The 18,334-nt window shown below is 32.6% G+C and overlaps 1 protein-coding gene across 1 annotated transcript in view; it reads right to left on the bottom strand.

The window, feature by feature from the left end:
- Positions 1-18,334, bottom strand: part of LOC134683337 (nuclear pore complex protein Nup160-like) — a 252,121-nt gene that overhangs the window by 103,924 nt on the left and 129,863 nt on the right. The window contains exons 16-20 of the mRNA XM_063542579.1: positions 12,692-12,857; positions 11,512-11,660; positions 5,324-5,484; positions 3,413-3,546; positions 791-861 (exon numbers count right to left, since the gene is read on the bottom strand). Of these exons, the coding sequence (XP_063398649.1) occupies positions 791-861; positions 3,413-3,546; positions 5,324-5,484; positions 11,512-11,660; positions 12,692-12,857 (681 nt within the window). The remainder of the gene's footprint in view (positions 1-790; positions 862-3,412; positions 3,547-5,323; positions 5,485-11,511; positions 11,661-12,691; positions 12,858-18,334) is intronic.

The raw sequence follows: 18,334 nt of genomic DNA on the forward strand, positions 1-18,334 counted from the left end.
TCCGAGAATAAACAATTTTGTCAATTTTTAATAAGCTAAATAACGCTAAGATCGATTGGAAATTACTCTCTCTTTACAACACTTCTTGAGGAGGATACTAATGTCACAGGTATGATTGCCAAAGAGGCAAGTATCATCAGAAACCAATTCATGTAGTTGCTAGCAACTACAAGGCCTTCAACAGTAGGAAAGATGCAAATCCATAGTCAGCTAAAATTACTAAAACATGACAGCCACCAAGTTCAAGCAGAAGTAACAAGTGAAACTGCGAGCTACTGCTCACTGATGATACCTCGCCGCAAACGCATCACATGGTATAGCTGACTTATATAAATCCTGAAACCAAATTTCAGAAATCCTTGTATTGTAGTTCCTGAGAAAAATGTGACGAAAGTTTCAAACCTGGCTGTTAATATGTGTGAAAAAATGTAAGTGTTCGGTAAACAGGAAGTAGATGAATAATGAATCTGAAAACGCATCACATGGTATGGCTGACATATATAAATGTTGATACCAAATTACAGTAAGGGTGGATGTTTAGTTCCTGAGAAAAGTGTGACGAAAGTTTCATGGGACGGACTGACTGACTGACTGACGGATGGACGGAAGGACAGACTGACAGACAGAGGTATAACAGTATACCCCCCTTTTTTGAAAGCGGGGATTATAATGACAGACAGAGGTAAAACAGTATACCCCCCTTTTTTGAAAGCGGGGGTATAATGACAGACAGAGGTAAAACAGTATACCCCCCTTTTTTGAAAGCGGGGGTATAAAAACATGTACTTACCTCCCTTGAACTGAATACCACCTAATCCTGGTCCTATTTCCAAGGAGGCCAACTGTCTCACATTAAACTCCCTAAAATTGTTAAAACAAAATCCTCCTTTATAATGCATGTCCACTGTTTTTGCTGGGTGCTGTCTTGTAGTCAGGAGAGAATCCAGAAAATTCTCAAATAATGAAGAGCAGTGTAGATGCATATACATAATATTAAACAAGAATGTGTTCCCAGTACACGGATGCCCCACTAGCACTATCATTTTCTAAGTTCAGTGGACCGTGAAATTGGTGTAAAAACTCTAACTTTGCATTAAAATTAGAAAGATCATATCAAGTGAACATGTGTACTAAGTTTCAAGTTGATTGAACTTCAACTTCATCAAAAACTACCTTGATAAAAAACTTTAAGCTGAAGCGGAATTTTTAACTGGAAGGGGACTATGTTTTGCAATGCAATATTCAAAGAATGCTTGTTAAATAAAAAATTAACATTGCAGTGAGCATATGCTTGAAATTGCTTCTTGAATATAAAAGATGGATTTAAATGCATAGCTGTAATTTTGTCAATAGGTAAAAAAAATTGTGGGTAATTTTGTATCAAATGAAAGTTTAAGAACATGGGACCACTACTGTTTAATAAACTCTGTGACCGCTGTGAATAGTAAATGTGAAAATGATAGCAGATAGCAAATACATGTTTTAATAGTCATACATGTATGTTTAAATAGTCATACATGTATGTTCAAAGTATACAGAAAAATAGAAACAGGAAGTCTAGTCTGACTTAAAATTCAGTCCAAAGACAGACATATCAAGACACCTTTTTCCGGTTTTCCTCCCAAAATAACCCATACGGAATAATTATAAGCAAGGATGACAAATGTGACCATTGTACCTATAGGACACAAAGACATTTATTGTGAAAGGAAGAGAAGCAACACACAATATGAGGTCTCATGATTTAATACCATTTCTCTAATTCTATGGAAATTTATCCCTTTTCGAACCCATTGTATAAAAAAATTTAATCACATGTGGTTGCTGGTGATCTCAGAAGATCATTGGATGATTTTAAGGGTCATGACCTTTTTGGCTGACTGGATGAACCAAAATATGATAACAGGTGTTAATGAAATTGACAACTTTGTGCAATGTGAAAGGCACTCGAAGGGGATTTTCGGTAAACAAAAAAAGAAAATGTCTTTTTAATCATTAGAGAAACAGATTCTTACATAGTTACTCGTGGATTATCAGATTTATCCAATCTTGATAGTTAAATTAATTTTAAAGTACTCGCAGAGGCGGCTCGAACTTTAAAATTGATAATTTAACTATCTCGATTGGATAAATCCGATAATCCACTGGTATCAATGTAAGAATCTATATATATATCTTCAAGCAAAAAAAATATTAAACACTTTTTTTGACAGAATTTTCTATTAAAGTTTAAGGATCATAACTCTGCACAAAATCATCAGACCGACTTGAAATTCAAACTTGACCTGTAACTTGTCATGATAAACCTATATACCAATTATCATTATCAATTATGACCAAACATGCTGAAACTGATTATTTTAGTGAATTTTATTAGTCAAAGGACAAAAAATCTGGCTAAAATCATAACACCAGAAAAAACTTGATCTGTAACTTGTCATGAAAACAATAAACTTAAAGACAGGGGACTTTTTTGTCATGCATATCTGTTCATTGTACTCTTTGTAAGGGTGAAGGTTTGAAGAACAAGAATCAAGGGTTTTACAAGAGGAATTATGAAAATGAAACAATGTGTATGTATACAAACAAATGTACTTGAATGAAAGATATTCAATTGTAGCTGTTTTCATTATATGGTAATCACTGATTGTTTATTAAGGGCATACGATACAGTTACAGGGAAGGTAACGACGTTGCTAACGTAATTTGTTATTTTCGCGACGTCAAACTGTGACATATCGGGAAAAGATGCATTTTTCGACTGATTTTTATCATTCAAACTGATTTAATTTGAAAACGAGTTCATGGACCCCAATTTTTCAAAGCGGCATTTAGTTTCATTTTGCAAGGAGATTATGTGAACCAAATTTTATGAAACTGTAAATAGAGGATTTTTTTTTATTTTGATAAACATGCAGCAAAAAATTACGTTTTTTCCTCAATTCATGAACATTTGATAAATATGAGTTATTTTTGAATAAAAAATTGCATATTTTTTAGGATATTTATAAAATGCAGAAATTACCGATCATTTAACAAAAAACAATTTGTGTTTATCTTTTATAACAAAAAAGTTATGTCTTTCGAAAAAGAAATTACAGCCACAAATCTGAATTTTGAGCAAATATACAAAATTTCGACCTCATTTTACTCAAAAAGTAGCACATGAAGGTATATTTTTTATTTCATATTTGATTTAATCAGGTAAAAAATAGCCTATATGCAAATTTTCATGAACTTGTAAATACAGGAGCAAAACTGTATCGTATGCCCTTAATGGCGGCTTGACATGTTCATTAAAACAACTGAGGTTATTTACTCTCTTCTCACCTCTGGCAATAAATGATGAAAGGGCTTCACTCCAGTATCATTGTTTTTCATAAGGTAATAAAAATTTGAGAGCAAAACTTACATGGAACTTGTTTGTGCACTGGTTGCGATTGTTTCTGTTGTCCATTTCAATGTCATGTAGGCTTTAATAAGCACACATGTATTTGGTATCAATTCATCATCAATTTCAGATGCACTTGTTTGTGTAAGACCAGACTGAAATAAAAAAAATATTGTACAATATACTTTAATTTGCTGTTATGTATTGACCCCACTTTTTTTGCCAAAAAAAAATTTAAAAATAATTGAAGAAAATTTCTTTTATTTTCTGAAATGAGAAAAAATACCTCCCATAATTGTTTTCACCCCATTCCCTATTCCCTTATTTCTTAAAACAAACTAATCTTTTCGTCAAGAAATGGTCATAATCTCAAATTCAAAATTTCCAATGGAGTTTGCAACCATAATTACCCATTTAAATATATCATAAAAGTCTTAAAATGGAAAATGACGTACATTATCATGGCAAAATCAATATTCCTTAATCAGCACTTCATAGTAACTTCTTAAAATAAATTGACAGCTAATCACCTCAGACAATACAACATTTCTTTAAACATAATTCAAAAGTAGTGAAAGGGAGGTAGTCCTAACAATTTTGTACTTGGATTACCTCTCTAACACTGCTTTTACAAGTAATTGTCTACTCACCAAGAACCATTGTTTTCCCCCTTTTTGCCCCTAATTCCTTTACAGTTTGAGCCATAACCCCCAAAATCAATCCCAACTTTCCTTTTGTGGCTATAAATCTTGTCATAAAATTTCATAGATTTCTATTAACTTATACTAAATTTGTTGTCCGAAAACCAAAGGGTTTGGATGACACTGATGTGGACTTGATGCCAAAATATGAATGCATTTTTTTTGCAGTAGTATGAAAATAAAATGGTGAAGTCAATACAACTTTTGTAAGCAGCCTTGCATGTGCCCTTTTCAGAAACAGGGGAGTACAGTTCTTTAAAATTCAACAAAAACAAACTAATTAAAAAATACAATGAGAAAGATGACAATACAAACTTGTAGTTCCATTGTGTCATATATCAAATTTATTCAGTGTATGTTCACTTGTATTTGTGAATATGTCTTTTGATTGAGTCAGCCATTTCAATTGATATTCAACAGTGTGTCTTTCTAGGTTGTGATGTAACGGTAATGTTTCAGGTAAAAGTGAAGGTTTGGTACCAATTAAAACATTTAAACCATTTGTTTGCTATAAACCTTTATAAGTTCGGACCCTAATGTACAGTAGTTGTCATTTATTGATGTGGTTCATAAGTCAGGACCCTGATGTACAGTAGTTGTCATTTGTTGATGTGTTTCATAAGTTAGGACCCTGATGTACAGTTGTTGTTATTTGTATATGTGGTTCATAAGTTAGGACCCTGATGTACAGTAGTTGTTATTTGTTGATGTGGTTCATAAGTTAGGACCCTGATGTACAGTAGTTGTTATTTGTTGATGTGGTTCATAAGTCAGGACCCTGATGTACAGTAGTTGTTATTTGTTGATGTGGTTGATAAGTTAGGACCCTGATGTACAGTAGTTGTCATTTGTTGATGTGGTTCATAAGTTAGGACCCTGATGTACAGTTGTTGTTATTTGTTGATTAGGTTTATAAGTTAGGACCCTGATGTACAGTAGTTGTTATTTGTTGATGTGGTTCATAAGTTAGGACCCTGATGTACAGTAGTTGTTATTTGTTGATGTGGTTCATAAGTTAGGACCCTGATGTACAGTAGTTGTTATTTGTTGATGTGGTTCATAAGTTAGGACCCTGATGTACAGTAGTTGTTGTTTGTTGATGTGGTTCATAAGTCAGGACCCTGATGTACAGTATTTGTCATTTGTTCTTGTAGTTCATAGGTATTTTTTGTTTCTCATTTATTTTATATAGATGATTGTTGGTTTTCCTGTTTGAATGGTTTTTAATTACCTTATCTTCAAGCCTTAGTGCTGCAACCATTAGAATAAGTAAATCTGTGACCACGATGAGTCGAATGGCTGATATCTGTTGGAGTGATTTAGACAAGATATCAACACCAGTAGAACTTATAAACAGTCTCTCACATGAAAGTTTCTGGTTGGCATTGATATCTACAAAAATAACATACAAATCACTAAGATTAAAATATTCTGATTACACCAACATAAATATACAAACACATAGTTTAAGTCATCATGATGAAGAAAACATTTAAAACAGTATGAAAAGCTCAGTATTCCTGAGACATGATAAATAAAACAACTGAGGTTACCAGTTTCATGTTTATCAATTTTGTCACTTTAAACATAGCTCCTAAAGTTCCATGATATCAGCCAAACATTAACTGGGCACCAATGATGTCTAAGTATGGTAATATTTGGCCTAGAGTTGTATAATGAGAAAACAGTTATAATATAAGTATCAAGAAGTGCCTTACACAATCTTGATAAGAAATGTTTTTTACATTTGTATATTTTTTATTTTCATTTGATATTTTCACTACATGTTCATCTAAAATAACACTATTATATCTTATGTTAATAACAATAAAACAAGACTATTATATCTTATGTTAATAACAATAAAACAAGACTATTATATCTTATGTTAATAACAATAAAACAACACTATTATATCTTATGTTAATAACAATGTTAATGACAGTTTAGGTCAAACAGGAAAACCAACAATCATCTATATAAAATAAATGAGAAACCACTGTTTCCAAGTTTTAAAGCAGGAGATGGTGGTTGACCCTAGCTATATAGGGACTTCACCTATATTTCATTTGATTAGTTATTTAGTCCAATACATGAATGTATATGGTTGAGAGGTGGGGATCTCATCTGTTTCAAAGTTATCAAACAGGAGGGGGTATAGTGCCCTAAAGGACTCCACATACATATCATATGATTTGCCTACATTCAGGTATCATATAATCTAGTTGCACTATATGTGTAAAATAAGAAATTTCCAGCTATTTTAACTGACCCATCAAAATTGAGAAAAAATATACCCATTGAAATTGCAGTAATATGTTTACACTTTAAAAGCATCTAACTTTCTTTACCAACATTTATTACTGATAAAGAAAATTTCTACTGTCACCAGGACACGATATAGTGTTAGATAAACTGTTCCCAGCTGTCACAAAGACTCAGATTGTATTGGATTTTGACATTAATATTTGTCAAAAAGTAATTTTGAGTTTCAGTACAAGAATCTGAGTCAATCAGTGAATATGAATTTGGCAGCTAGTGCCACTTAACTGTTGGCACCATAACACCTAAAATGAATCCCAACATTCGAATTGTGGTATTAAACATTGTGATACAATTGTAGAGCAATAAAAATACTTTAACACAAGTAATTATTCTGAAACTAGAAAAATGCTTGTTTTGGGCCCCTAATTTCTAAACGGTTCAGACAATTATCCCCACAATAAATCTGAACCTTCCTTTTGTAGTATTGAACCTTTCTTCAAAAACTTCAAAGAGATACATTCACTTAAACTAAAGTAATTGTCATGAAACCAAATGTGTCTTCAGACGATGACATCATATTTTTTTTAATAGCATTATATGAACAAACAAACAAAAATTGGGGTCATATGAAAATTAAAAAGCTGATGATTTCCTGTGAATTTGATAAACAAAACTAATCCCAGAAATGAGTCTGGAATTGCTTGTTTTAGAATTGTCGAAAAACATCTGATTCAAAATCAAAAGAAATGTTAGCAATGTCTGAAATTTATCATTTTGAGTGATTAAAATCATTTCATTTTTTAACTCCTGACTGCCCTTAATTGCTCTTAAACGATTTTTATGAAAATGGCAGGAAAATTTGAAGTAAATGCTATGCAACAGTTAAACAAGTTTGTTGATGCTACAAGTATAACTGTATAAGCATACTCAGCAATGCGATTTTGACAATCTTAGTTTGAAAAAGGACACCAACTTTTAAGTTATCTCAAAATGATCGAAATTAGTTGAACAAAAATCTAGATCCTTGTACAATATACCCTAAACATCATTCTCTCTGAGTTTAATTGAAATTCATTAATTAGTTTAAAAGAAGATCTTTGAAAAAAGTAAATGTTGAAAAAGAAAATTAGTTAAAAACAAGAATGTGTCCATAGATCTAGTGTTGTGAATGGTGTAATCATCCAATGATATAGTTATTTCAGAGAGGATCTTCGAAAAATTTTATGTAGATAGGGACTAAATTTAACTGTTGGGCCTTTAAAATGTTTTTTCTGGGGCCCATTTGAAATTTAATGAGCACAACCAATTTTTATACTACTAAAATAAAATTGAAATGTACCATTTATATACTAATAAAGCCTTATTAGGTAATTCTACATCTTCTTATTTATATTTGAGTCTAGTAACAATTTTGTGTGATAACTTTATAATATTTGAATTATTGTCACCAGAAATATATATAACAAGATTTGACAATTATACCGATTTTAGTACATTTCCTACCAAAATTGTATCCCTATAATTTCAACTTCGTGTGACCTGCGAACTTTTTGACACTATGGCTGTTTCTATGATATAACAATACACCAAATATCAAAATCAATATCTTTCAAGCATGAAGAAAAAAAGTCTGAAAAACTGATTTGCGGGAATGACAGATGGATAGACAGACAGACAGAGTGCAATCCTAAAGTCCCCTTCGACTTTGTCGGTAGGGGACTAAGTAGGGTACTAATAATCATAGAATATTTAAAAGAGGGATAAGAACATATGCTTAGAGAAGAAGGAATATGGACCATAATTTGCTATTGGGTTCCGTTTCCTATAACTATAGAAAAGTGATAAAATGTGAATAACAGTAAGAAAAGTTGTAACTACATCTAAAGATGCCATTATTTTTATCTTCATACAAGTGTATGCTACTCTTCCCTAGAAAAAAATTGAAATATACGAATTTCAAAGATTCTACAACCGTATTTTTGTGTCGTTTCTCGCGTTACTTTTTGCTTCCGAAGAGCATAACGCGGACTGATTTATAGATAATCGTCACTGGCAAATTCGTAACTTTTGCTTTCAAAAAATAAAGAACATCGACCAATAAGAATAGTCAGAAGAAAATGCTGAGAATTATAAGTATTTCTGTAGCAGGTGTGAGAACAGTGGCGTGACTTTGGAGTCCGATTTCGTAACGCATATTTTAGATGATGTAATCTGCTTTGTTGTAATAGAATTCTTTATAACAATATGCAAATATGAACTCTCGCGAGATGTTCAAACAGGTAAATCAGAGAGGATTTACATTCTTGTTCTGTTCTTCGTAATAATTCAGTTAGAAAATGACGTTATCGTTATGCGTTACATTTCACACGAAACATAAGTCCAGTTATTTCCTTTTTTTTAATTAAAATTGTTTGTCTATTAATTTCCAGTCATACGTGAAACATGTGACTAACATGTGATCACGCCATTACGGCCTGATTTACAAAATACTAGGTCTAAACATCGTTTTTGTTTCCAACGGGATGTTAGCAAACATAATCTGTAGACTTGTTTCGTCTTGTTTAAAAGAGGAAAATACAATTTTCAAAGAGAATCCACCGGGGGTCTATTATTTTTCCTATGTGCATAATGTTACATACGATCCTGTGTGAAAATAAATGCCCAATGACTTGACAAAATCGATTTCAGATTTGACAGACGTTAGAACGCACTTTGTTTCCCGATAACGATGTAAAGAGTCTTTGGAAAATTGAATCGAAATTATGTCTCTTATCATTGTACCAATGCTCGTTGGATTGATTTTACTTCAGCAGTAAATATTACTGGATATTTTAGGTGAATAAATATAATTTAATAAAAAAAACATGTAAATATACTGTTACACTTGGAATGTACAAAGTTGGTATCTTGTCACAATTTTTTTAATTTTTTTTTATTCATGTTCTGCAAACACTTATCAGAAACACAATAAACTTGTCAAAGGAGAAGTAAAGTTTACCATGCATGACTTGAAAGGAAGTACTTTATTGATTTTAGCCCACTAAAGTAGGTTAAAATGTGGAAACCATGTAGATGGTGTACAGGTCACAAATATCACATGGTGCCTATTTTAAAGATTTTAATTCCAAGTTAAAAGTTTTTTTCTTTACTGGATTTAAAGAATGTTACATTGCCAATGATTTGGAATAAATTGTATATAACTGGAATATCAAAACCAAATATAAATACATTTTTTTTGCTTAAACATCAAGATACAACGATTATGGTATCCTGTATCAATGAAGAAAATATGGAAAATTCTGAATAAATTGTAGTAATTGTTTTCAAAACAAGCACATATTTAGGAGTTTTATAATACTGTTACATTTAAGATGGATTTTTAAAATTTAAAGTTTTAGAACTTATAAAAAAGGATACCAAAAGAAACCAAAGGCCGAATACCAAATTATGGTCCATATGTCAAATCTTGATGTCATATTGAAAAAATAGTTGTCCAACTGGAATTCTGTTAAAAATAAACTTAATCACTGGTTTTCGGAATTCTGTCATTAATTTTCCAGCATGATAAGAAAGCAGGTTTCCTTTGGGAACATTTTTTGCATATATGATATCGAGAGGGAAAGAGTAGAAATGGGATTCACAGCAAAATATTAAACAGTTGCCACCTGTGTGAAGACAGATAGATGCCAAGTGAGTGAGGGTAATAGCTCACATAGCCATTTTGAGAAGTGATATCAGAAAATAGGTACATGTACATCATTTCCTTGTGAAACCAATCCAAAAATTGATGTAGATGACTGTTCAGAACCTTGCCAGGATAGCTAGACAGATTTTGCTGTAAGTTACTTAGAAAAGAAATCTGAAGAAAGAAAAGCCTAGTATTAACTGCATTGTCTGGCTCCTTTTACCATTAACCCCATAAAGGTCTACATAAGTGTTGAAATGCCTGTCACTTATATAATACCTGAAGTCTCCACCTTTGTTCACTTATATAATACCTGAAGTCTCCACCTTTGTTCACTTGTATAATACCTGAAGTCTCCATCTTTGTTCACTTATATAATACCTGAAGTCTCCACCTTTGTTCACTTATATAATACCTGAAGTCTCCACCTTTGTTCACTTATATAATACCTGAAGTCTCCACCTTTGTTCACTTATATAATACCTGAAGTCTCCACCTTGGTTCACTAATATAATACCTGAAGTCTCCACCTTGGTTCACTTATATAATACCTGAAGTCTCCACCTTTGTTCACTTATATAATACCTGAAGTCTCCACCTTGGTTCACTTATATAATACCTGAAGTCTCCACCTTTGTTCACTTATATAATACCTGAAGTCTCTACCTTGGTTCACCTATATAATACCTGAAGTCTTTACCTTGGTTCACTTATATAATACCTGAAGTCTCCACCTTGGTTCACTAATATAATACCTGAAGTCTCCACCTTGGTTCACTAATATAATACCTCAAGTCTCCACCTTTGTTCACTTATATAATACCTGAAGTCTCCACCTTTGTTCACTTATATAATACCTGAAGTCTCCACCTTGGTTCACTAATATAATACCTCAAGTCTCGACCTTGGTTCACTAATATAATACCTCAAGTCTCCAGCTTTGTTCACTTATATAATACCTGAAGTCTCCACCTTGGTTCACTAATATAATACCTGAAGTCTCCACCTTTGTTCACTAATATAATTCCTGAAGTCTCCACCTTTGTTCACTTATATAATACCTGAAGTCTCCACCTTGGTTCACTAATATAATACCTGAAGTCTCCACCTTTGTTCACTTATATAATACCTGAAGTCTCCACCTTGGTTGACTAATATAATACCTAAAGTCTCCACCTTTGTTCACTTATATAATACCTGAAGTCTCCACCTTGGTTCACTTATATAATACCTGAAGTCTCCACCTTTGTTCACTTATATAATACCTGAAGTCTCCACCTTGGTTCACTAATATAATACCTGAAGTCTCCACCTTGGTTCACTTATATAATACCTGAAGTCTCCACCTTTGTTCACTTATATAATACCTGAAGTCTATACCTTGGTTCACTTATATAATACCTGAAGTGTCCACCTTGGTTCACTAATATAATACCTGAAGTCTCCACCTTGGTTCACTTATATAATACCTGAAGTGTCCATCATGAAGTCTTGTTCTCCTGCTCCTCTCTGTTGTATGTCTAGTGACTGTAAAACTGTTCTCAATGCCAGTTGTATGTCATCCATATTTTGTAGAAGGTAAGCCAGTGAATCAGTTGCTGTTGAATTGTCTATCAGACTAAAAAAACATTTCAACAAGAATGAACATACAAGAATGCACACATGAAAAGTAACGTCTTCTGTAAAGACTATTGATTTTATGTTTATAGACCTAAATATAAAGCTATACCGCAAATATTACATAAACTTATGATTCAAGAAAATGAGGTGAATGTCAGATAAGATAAACCAAACGTGAAATAAATGCTGGCATGTCAGTTTGTCACGGAATAGAAGTTCCTTTATAATAAAAGTTCCAAATGGAAAAACTATACTGGAATATTATTTCCACAGGAATAAATATTACAGTAGATGTTCCTAACGGAATAAATAGTATAGAATATTTGTTCCAACAGGTACAGGTATTATGACATTGTTTATAATAAAGTTTCCACTGGAACTTCTGTTAGGTGGAACAAATATACGTTGACAAGTTAGCTAGTAGTCTGTTGTTATTTATGTATTATTGTCATTTTGTTTATTTTCTTTTGTTATATCTTCTGACATCAAGCTCAGACTTCTCTTGAACTGAATTTTAATGTACGTATTGTTATGCGTTTACTTTTCTACATTGGTTAGAGGTATAGGGGGAGGGTTGAGATCTCACAAACATGTTTAACCCCGCCGCATTTTTGCGCCTGTCCCAAGTCAGGAGCCTCTGGCCTTTGTTAGTCTTGTATTAGTTTACTTTTAGTTTCTTGTGTACAATTTGGAAATTAGTATGGCGTTCATTATCACTGAACTAGTATATATTTGTTTAGGGGCCAGCTGAAGGACGCCTCCGGGTGCGGGAATTTCCCTCTACATTGAAGACCTGTTGGTGACCTTCTGCTGTTGTTTTTTTCATTGGTCGGTTGTTGTCTCTGACACATTCCCCATTTCCATTCTCACTTTTACTACCATTACAATAATTCCAGACACCAAATATGCTTTAAATATAGTTGACATACTGCACAGTTTCTAAGAACCAAACTTAATGTATTGTACCACTTTGAGTACTTCAGTAATTAATTTCTGTATGAAAATTGTCAATTTGGAGTATTATTTTACCTTGTATTAAAGAACATTTCATCTACAATCTGTTCTGCAAGATTCTTCACATCTTCTTTAAGAGAAATCTGGTATTCAAATTGAGCAGTTATATCTTCTGTTAACTTTCCATCAACCAGCTGTAGACACTCAGATAATGTTCGTATATCATCCTTTAGGGATAGATCTAAAGAAGAAAAAACAGGTGCATTTTGATTTTTCTAATTTTTGGAAGTTATCAACATAATTAGAGTCACCTGTAACAATGGCCTTTTATCGGTAAAAAATAAACTCTAAATGACAATAACACTTTACATTTCAAACCTAATGACATATGTGTAGATCTTGCCATAACACTTTACATTTCAAACCTAATGACATATGTGTAGATCTTGCCATAACACTTTACATTTCAAACCTAATGACATATGTGTAGATCTTGCCTTAACACTTTACATTTCAACCCTTATGACATATGTGTAGATCTTGCCATAACACTTTACATTTCAACCCTTATGACATATGTGTAGATCTTGCCATAATGCCTTACATTTCAACCCTTATGACATATATGTAGATCTTGCCATAACACTTTACATTTCAACCCTTATGACATATGTGTAGATCTTGTCATAACACTTTACATTCTAACCCTTATGACATATGTGTAGATCTTGCCATAACACTTTACATTTCAACCCTTATGACATATGTGTAGATCTTGCCATAACACTTTACATTTTAACCCATATGACATATGTGTAGATCTTGCCATAACACTTTACATTTCAAACCTTATGACATATGTGTAGATCTTGCCATAACACTTTACATTTTAACCCTTATGACATATGTGTAGATCTTGCCATAATGCTTTACATTTTAACCCTTATGACATATGTGTAGATCTTGCCATAACACTTTACATTTTAACCCTTATGACATTTGTGCATAGATGCCAACCCCCTTTTGACACAATCAGTAACAAACTATCAAATTTTCCTTATTTTTGAAAAGTTTTCAGTAAACATTCAGAAACATGAAATTACCAATAAAAATTACTGACGAGTGGTTGCAAAGTGATGTGCACTAAAATTGGTCATTTAACATGTTGTCTGTAGTATGTATTCCATCCATTAATTGTTCAGATGTTCTTGACTCGTACATTTTTGTTTTGTCAAGGAGAAGTAGAGAAAGGGGGAAAGCTACTTCATAAAATGCAAGCTTGCCTCTTCGGAAGTCAGTTAGTTACCCAACAATAGGTCGATAACTCCTGAGAAACCGGAAGCATTACATTGGCGTTTTCTAAATACAGGACCAGGACGGAAAAGTAATGATAAAAATCCGCGTTTAAAAAAATTGAAAGGCGATGACTGGATATCCGTAACTATTTAACTTTGACCGTAATAGCGTAGTTTTTATCGCAAAATCGGAAAAACTACTGAAAAATCGTAATGCCTACTAATAATGGTTGGTATCTATGTATGTGTAGATCTTGCCATAACACTTTACATTTTAACCCTTATGACATATGTGTAGATCTTGCCATAACACTTTACATTTCAAACCTTATGACATATGTGTAGATCTTGCCATAACACTTTACATTTTAACCCTTATGACATATGTGTAGATCTTGCCATAACACTTTACATTTTAACCCTTATGACATATGTGTAGATCTTGCCATAACACTTTACATTTTAACCCTTATGACATGTGTGTAGAATAACACTTTACATTTTAACCCTTATGACATGTGTGTAGATCTTGCCATAACACTTTACATTTTAACCCTTATGACATATGTGTAGATCTTGCCATAACACTTTACATTTTAACCCTTATGACATATGTGTATAATAACTCTTTACATTTCAACCCTTATGACATGTGTGTAGAATAACACTTTACTTTTCAAACCTTATGACATATGTGTAGAATAACACTTTACATTTTAACCCTTATGACATATGTGTAGAATAACACTTTACATTTTAACCCTTATGACATATGTGTAGATCTTGCCATAACTCTTTACATTTCAAACCTTATGACATATGTGTAGAATAACTCTTTACATTTCAACCCTTATGACATATGTGTAGAATAACTCTTTACATTTCAACCCTTATGAAATATGTGTAGAATAACACTTTACATTTTAACCCTTATGACATATGTGTAGAATAACACTTTACATTTTAACCCTTATGACATATGTGTAGAATAACACTTTACATTTTAACCCTTATGACATATGTGTAGATCTTGCCATAACTCTTTACATTTCAAACCTTATGACATATGTGTAGAATAACTCTTTACATTTCAACCCTTATGAAATATGTGTAGAATAACTCTTTACATTTTAACCCTTATGACATATGTGTAGAATAACTCTTTACATTTTAACCCTTATGAAATATGTGTAGAATAACACTTTACATTTCAACCCTTATGACATATGTGTAGAATAACACTTTACATTTCAACCCTTATGACATGTGTGTAGATCTTGTACTTGATTATTTTTGTTTTAAAAGTTTCTATCCATTTATTATATTTAGTTCCAAGAGAATAGGCAAATAATTGTAATCAAAGCGCTGTAAGCACTGTAGGCAGTTAACCAAAAAACAAGGCAAACATAATTATGAAAACTATTTTTTTAAAGATTTAAAAGAACAAATATTAAACATTCATATATAAGTGTACATTTATGTTCATTTAATGAATTAAACATTAAGGCAAATAATTCATATTTTATCAAGGTTTTCAATAGCAACGCACATGACCACGAATGGTCATGAGTCTTTAATGAGTCAGCAGTGGTACAAATTTGCAATGATTGCAGTTCTTCTATTTGATCGTAATTGTTCGTATTAGTTGACTGTTAGTAGTTCAATTTGACTTTAGTACAAGCTTGTAAAAGTATGAATGGACTAATGCTTCCCTGGAAACAAAAACTGAGTTTGTGTTGTACAGTACAAAAGTTATGAGACACAAATCAGAAAAATGTTTACTACTACAGGGATCAATGGTGAGGTATGACTGATAAATGTAAATGACTCCCACCTTCACCCCAAGTCCATGATGTCTAAGTTTGTAATAAAATGACAGGTGTTAGGGTCTAGCAAAGTGATATGCATATGTGTCGCCTATGAGATTGACCTTGTATGTCATTCAATCTATTTTGAAATGACAAACAGGAATGAATATGGTTTAGGCGTTGGTATCTCAATCTTTTACAAGTTCTCAAAACACACACAAAAGGGTGTGGGTGACCCTAAAGACTACCCCTAATTTTCATTTGATTTTTTATATTGTCCCATACATGAATAAATATGGTTTATTGGTGGGGATCTCGACCGTTGTCAAGTTTTCAAACAGGAGGGGGTGGGGGACCCCAGTGACTTCCCCTTTATTTAATTTGATTTGTTATATTGTCCAATACATGAATATATATGGTTGAGGAGTGGGGATCTCATCTGTTTCTAAGTTATCAAACAGGAGTGGATAGGGTGACCCTAAAGACTCTCCCTATATTTCATTTGATTAGTTCTCATACATGAATATATATGGTTTAATCTAAAGGTGGGGATCTCGACTGTTTCCAATTTCTCAATCAGGTGACTCCAGGGACTCCCCCTATATTTCATTTAATTTAGAGTTGTGGATCCCAACTGTTTCAAAGTTCTTAAACATGAGGGGTAGGGTGACCACAGGGACTTCCCCTATATTTAATTTTGGTCTGTTGTGGATAGTTGTCTCATTGGCAATCATACCACATCTTTTTTTTTTATATAAGAAACTTCCAGCTATTTTAACTGACCTATCAAAACTGAGAAGAAAAAAATACCCCTTGAAATTGCAGTAATATGTTTAACTTGAAAAACATTTAACATGCATTACCAACATTTATCACTGATAAAAAAAATTTAAACTGTTAGATAAACTGTTACCACTGTCACATTGTATTGGATTTTGACGCTATAACTGATGTACAAAATATTTTCTGCTTTTTCATCTTTTATATATATATCTGAGACTACTTTGTTATAAATGTCTCAGCATATAGTTTTTGGTTTTCAATTCTAGTGTTTATATTTATTCACCATGCACAGATGTATTTTGTCACCTGTCTGGATTTTCTAGTTTAATATAGCCAAAACGCGGGATTACCCTTATCCGCTTCCGGTATCAGATCCGATATTGTAATCTCGCAGGAGCCATTTTATTTTCAATGTCGTTTTTGACAGAGAGTGAGATAAGATTTTACTCGGATTTACACATTATTAATCGGCGATTTTCTGTATAAAGCTAGTGGTTGAACAAATTGAACATGAATGGTAATGATAAAAATAACTTTGAGATCGTTTATTGATCTTTATTTGGAAACTTTGGTAAAAATGTTTGCAAAGTTATTTTATTATTTTCTTTCAAGGTCCGTCGGGCATGTAGGGCGTAGCTAGTAACCAAGTAGAAAGTCTGACTACAAAATTGGAAGGTCGCAGACCTCAGACCATTACTAATTTAAAACCTTGCGTCCAAATTGAAAAGATACGAAATTTTCTTTTTCTGATTCAAAATTGCCGCCAACAGCGTGATCAGTTGAACTTATATAATAGACTACTGATTATTGGTTACCAGGATCATATATATATTGTTAAATAAACTGTTCCCAGCTGTCACAATGTATTGGATTTTCACATTAAAATTGGTGTACAAAGTATTTTCTGCTTTTTCTTTCTTTTACATATGTCTTTTGGTTTTCAATTCTAGTGTTTATATTTATTTACCATGCATAGATGCATAGAAGTATTTTGTCACCTGTCTGAATTTTTTTAGTAGCCAAATCCGGAATTACCCTTATCCGCTTCCGGAATCGGATCCGATATTGTAATCTCGCGACAGCCATTTTGGTTTCAATGTTGTTTTTGACTTTTGACAGAGAGTGAGATACGATTTTACTCAGATTTACACATTATTTATCGGCGATTTCATGTTTAAAGCTAGCGTTTAAACAAATTGAACATCGCTGTCATGAATAGTAATGATGAAAATAAGTTTGAGATCGTTTATTAGGAAACTTTGGTAAAAATGTTTGCAAAGTTATTTTTTTATATTCTTTCAAGGTCTGTCGGGCATGTCCTGCGTAGCTAGTAACCAAGTAGAAAGTCCGACTGCAAAAGTGGACGGTTGCAGACCTCGGACCACCGCTAATTTGAACCCCTGCCTCCAAATTGAAAAGATACGAAAATTTCGTCTTTTTTTAAATTCAAAATTGCCACCAACAGCGTGATCAGTTGAACTTATATACGTAGTTGACTACGTATTGACGACAAACAATATTCCTACCACTTTTGCAATTTGGGAAAACTTAACTACTTGTCTTTAGAGATTTTCGGCGATTAAATATTTCATACATTTGTTCTTTGACATCTTAGCCAAAAGCTCAGGGGAGAATAAACTACATAAGGATTTCTAATGTGCTCTACTTCCAATGTGCAACTTCAAAACTTTTGAGAAAATCGACGATCATTTAAGGTTTTTCTGGTCATATTTTTTGTAATCCAGAATGAAAAGTATGAAAAAACTGTCCAATAAGTTATAAATAAAATAGTAGCAAGCTAGATGATAACAATGGCACATATTTCAGCATTT

This window comes from Mytilus trossulus, chromosome 9, assembly GCF_036588685.1.
Source record: "Mytilus trossulus isolate FHL-02 chromosome 9, PNRI_Mtr1.1.1.hap1, whole genome shotgun sequence".
In the NCBI taxonomy this organism is placed as follows: domain Eukaryota; kingdom Metazoa; phylum Mollusca; class Bivalvia; order Mytilida; family Mytilidae; genus Mytilus; species Mytilus trossulus.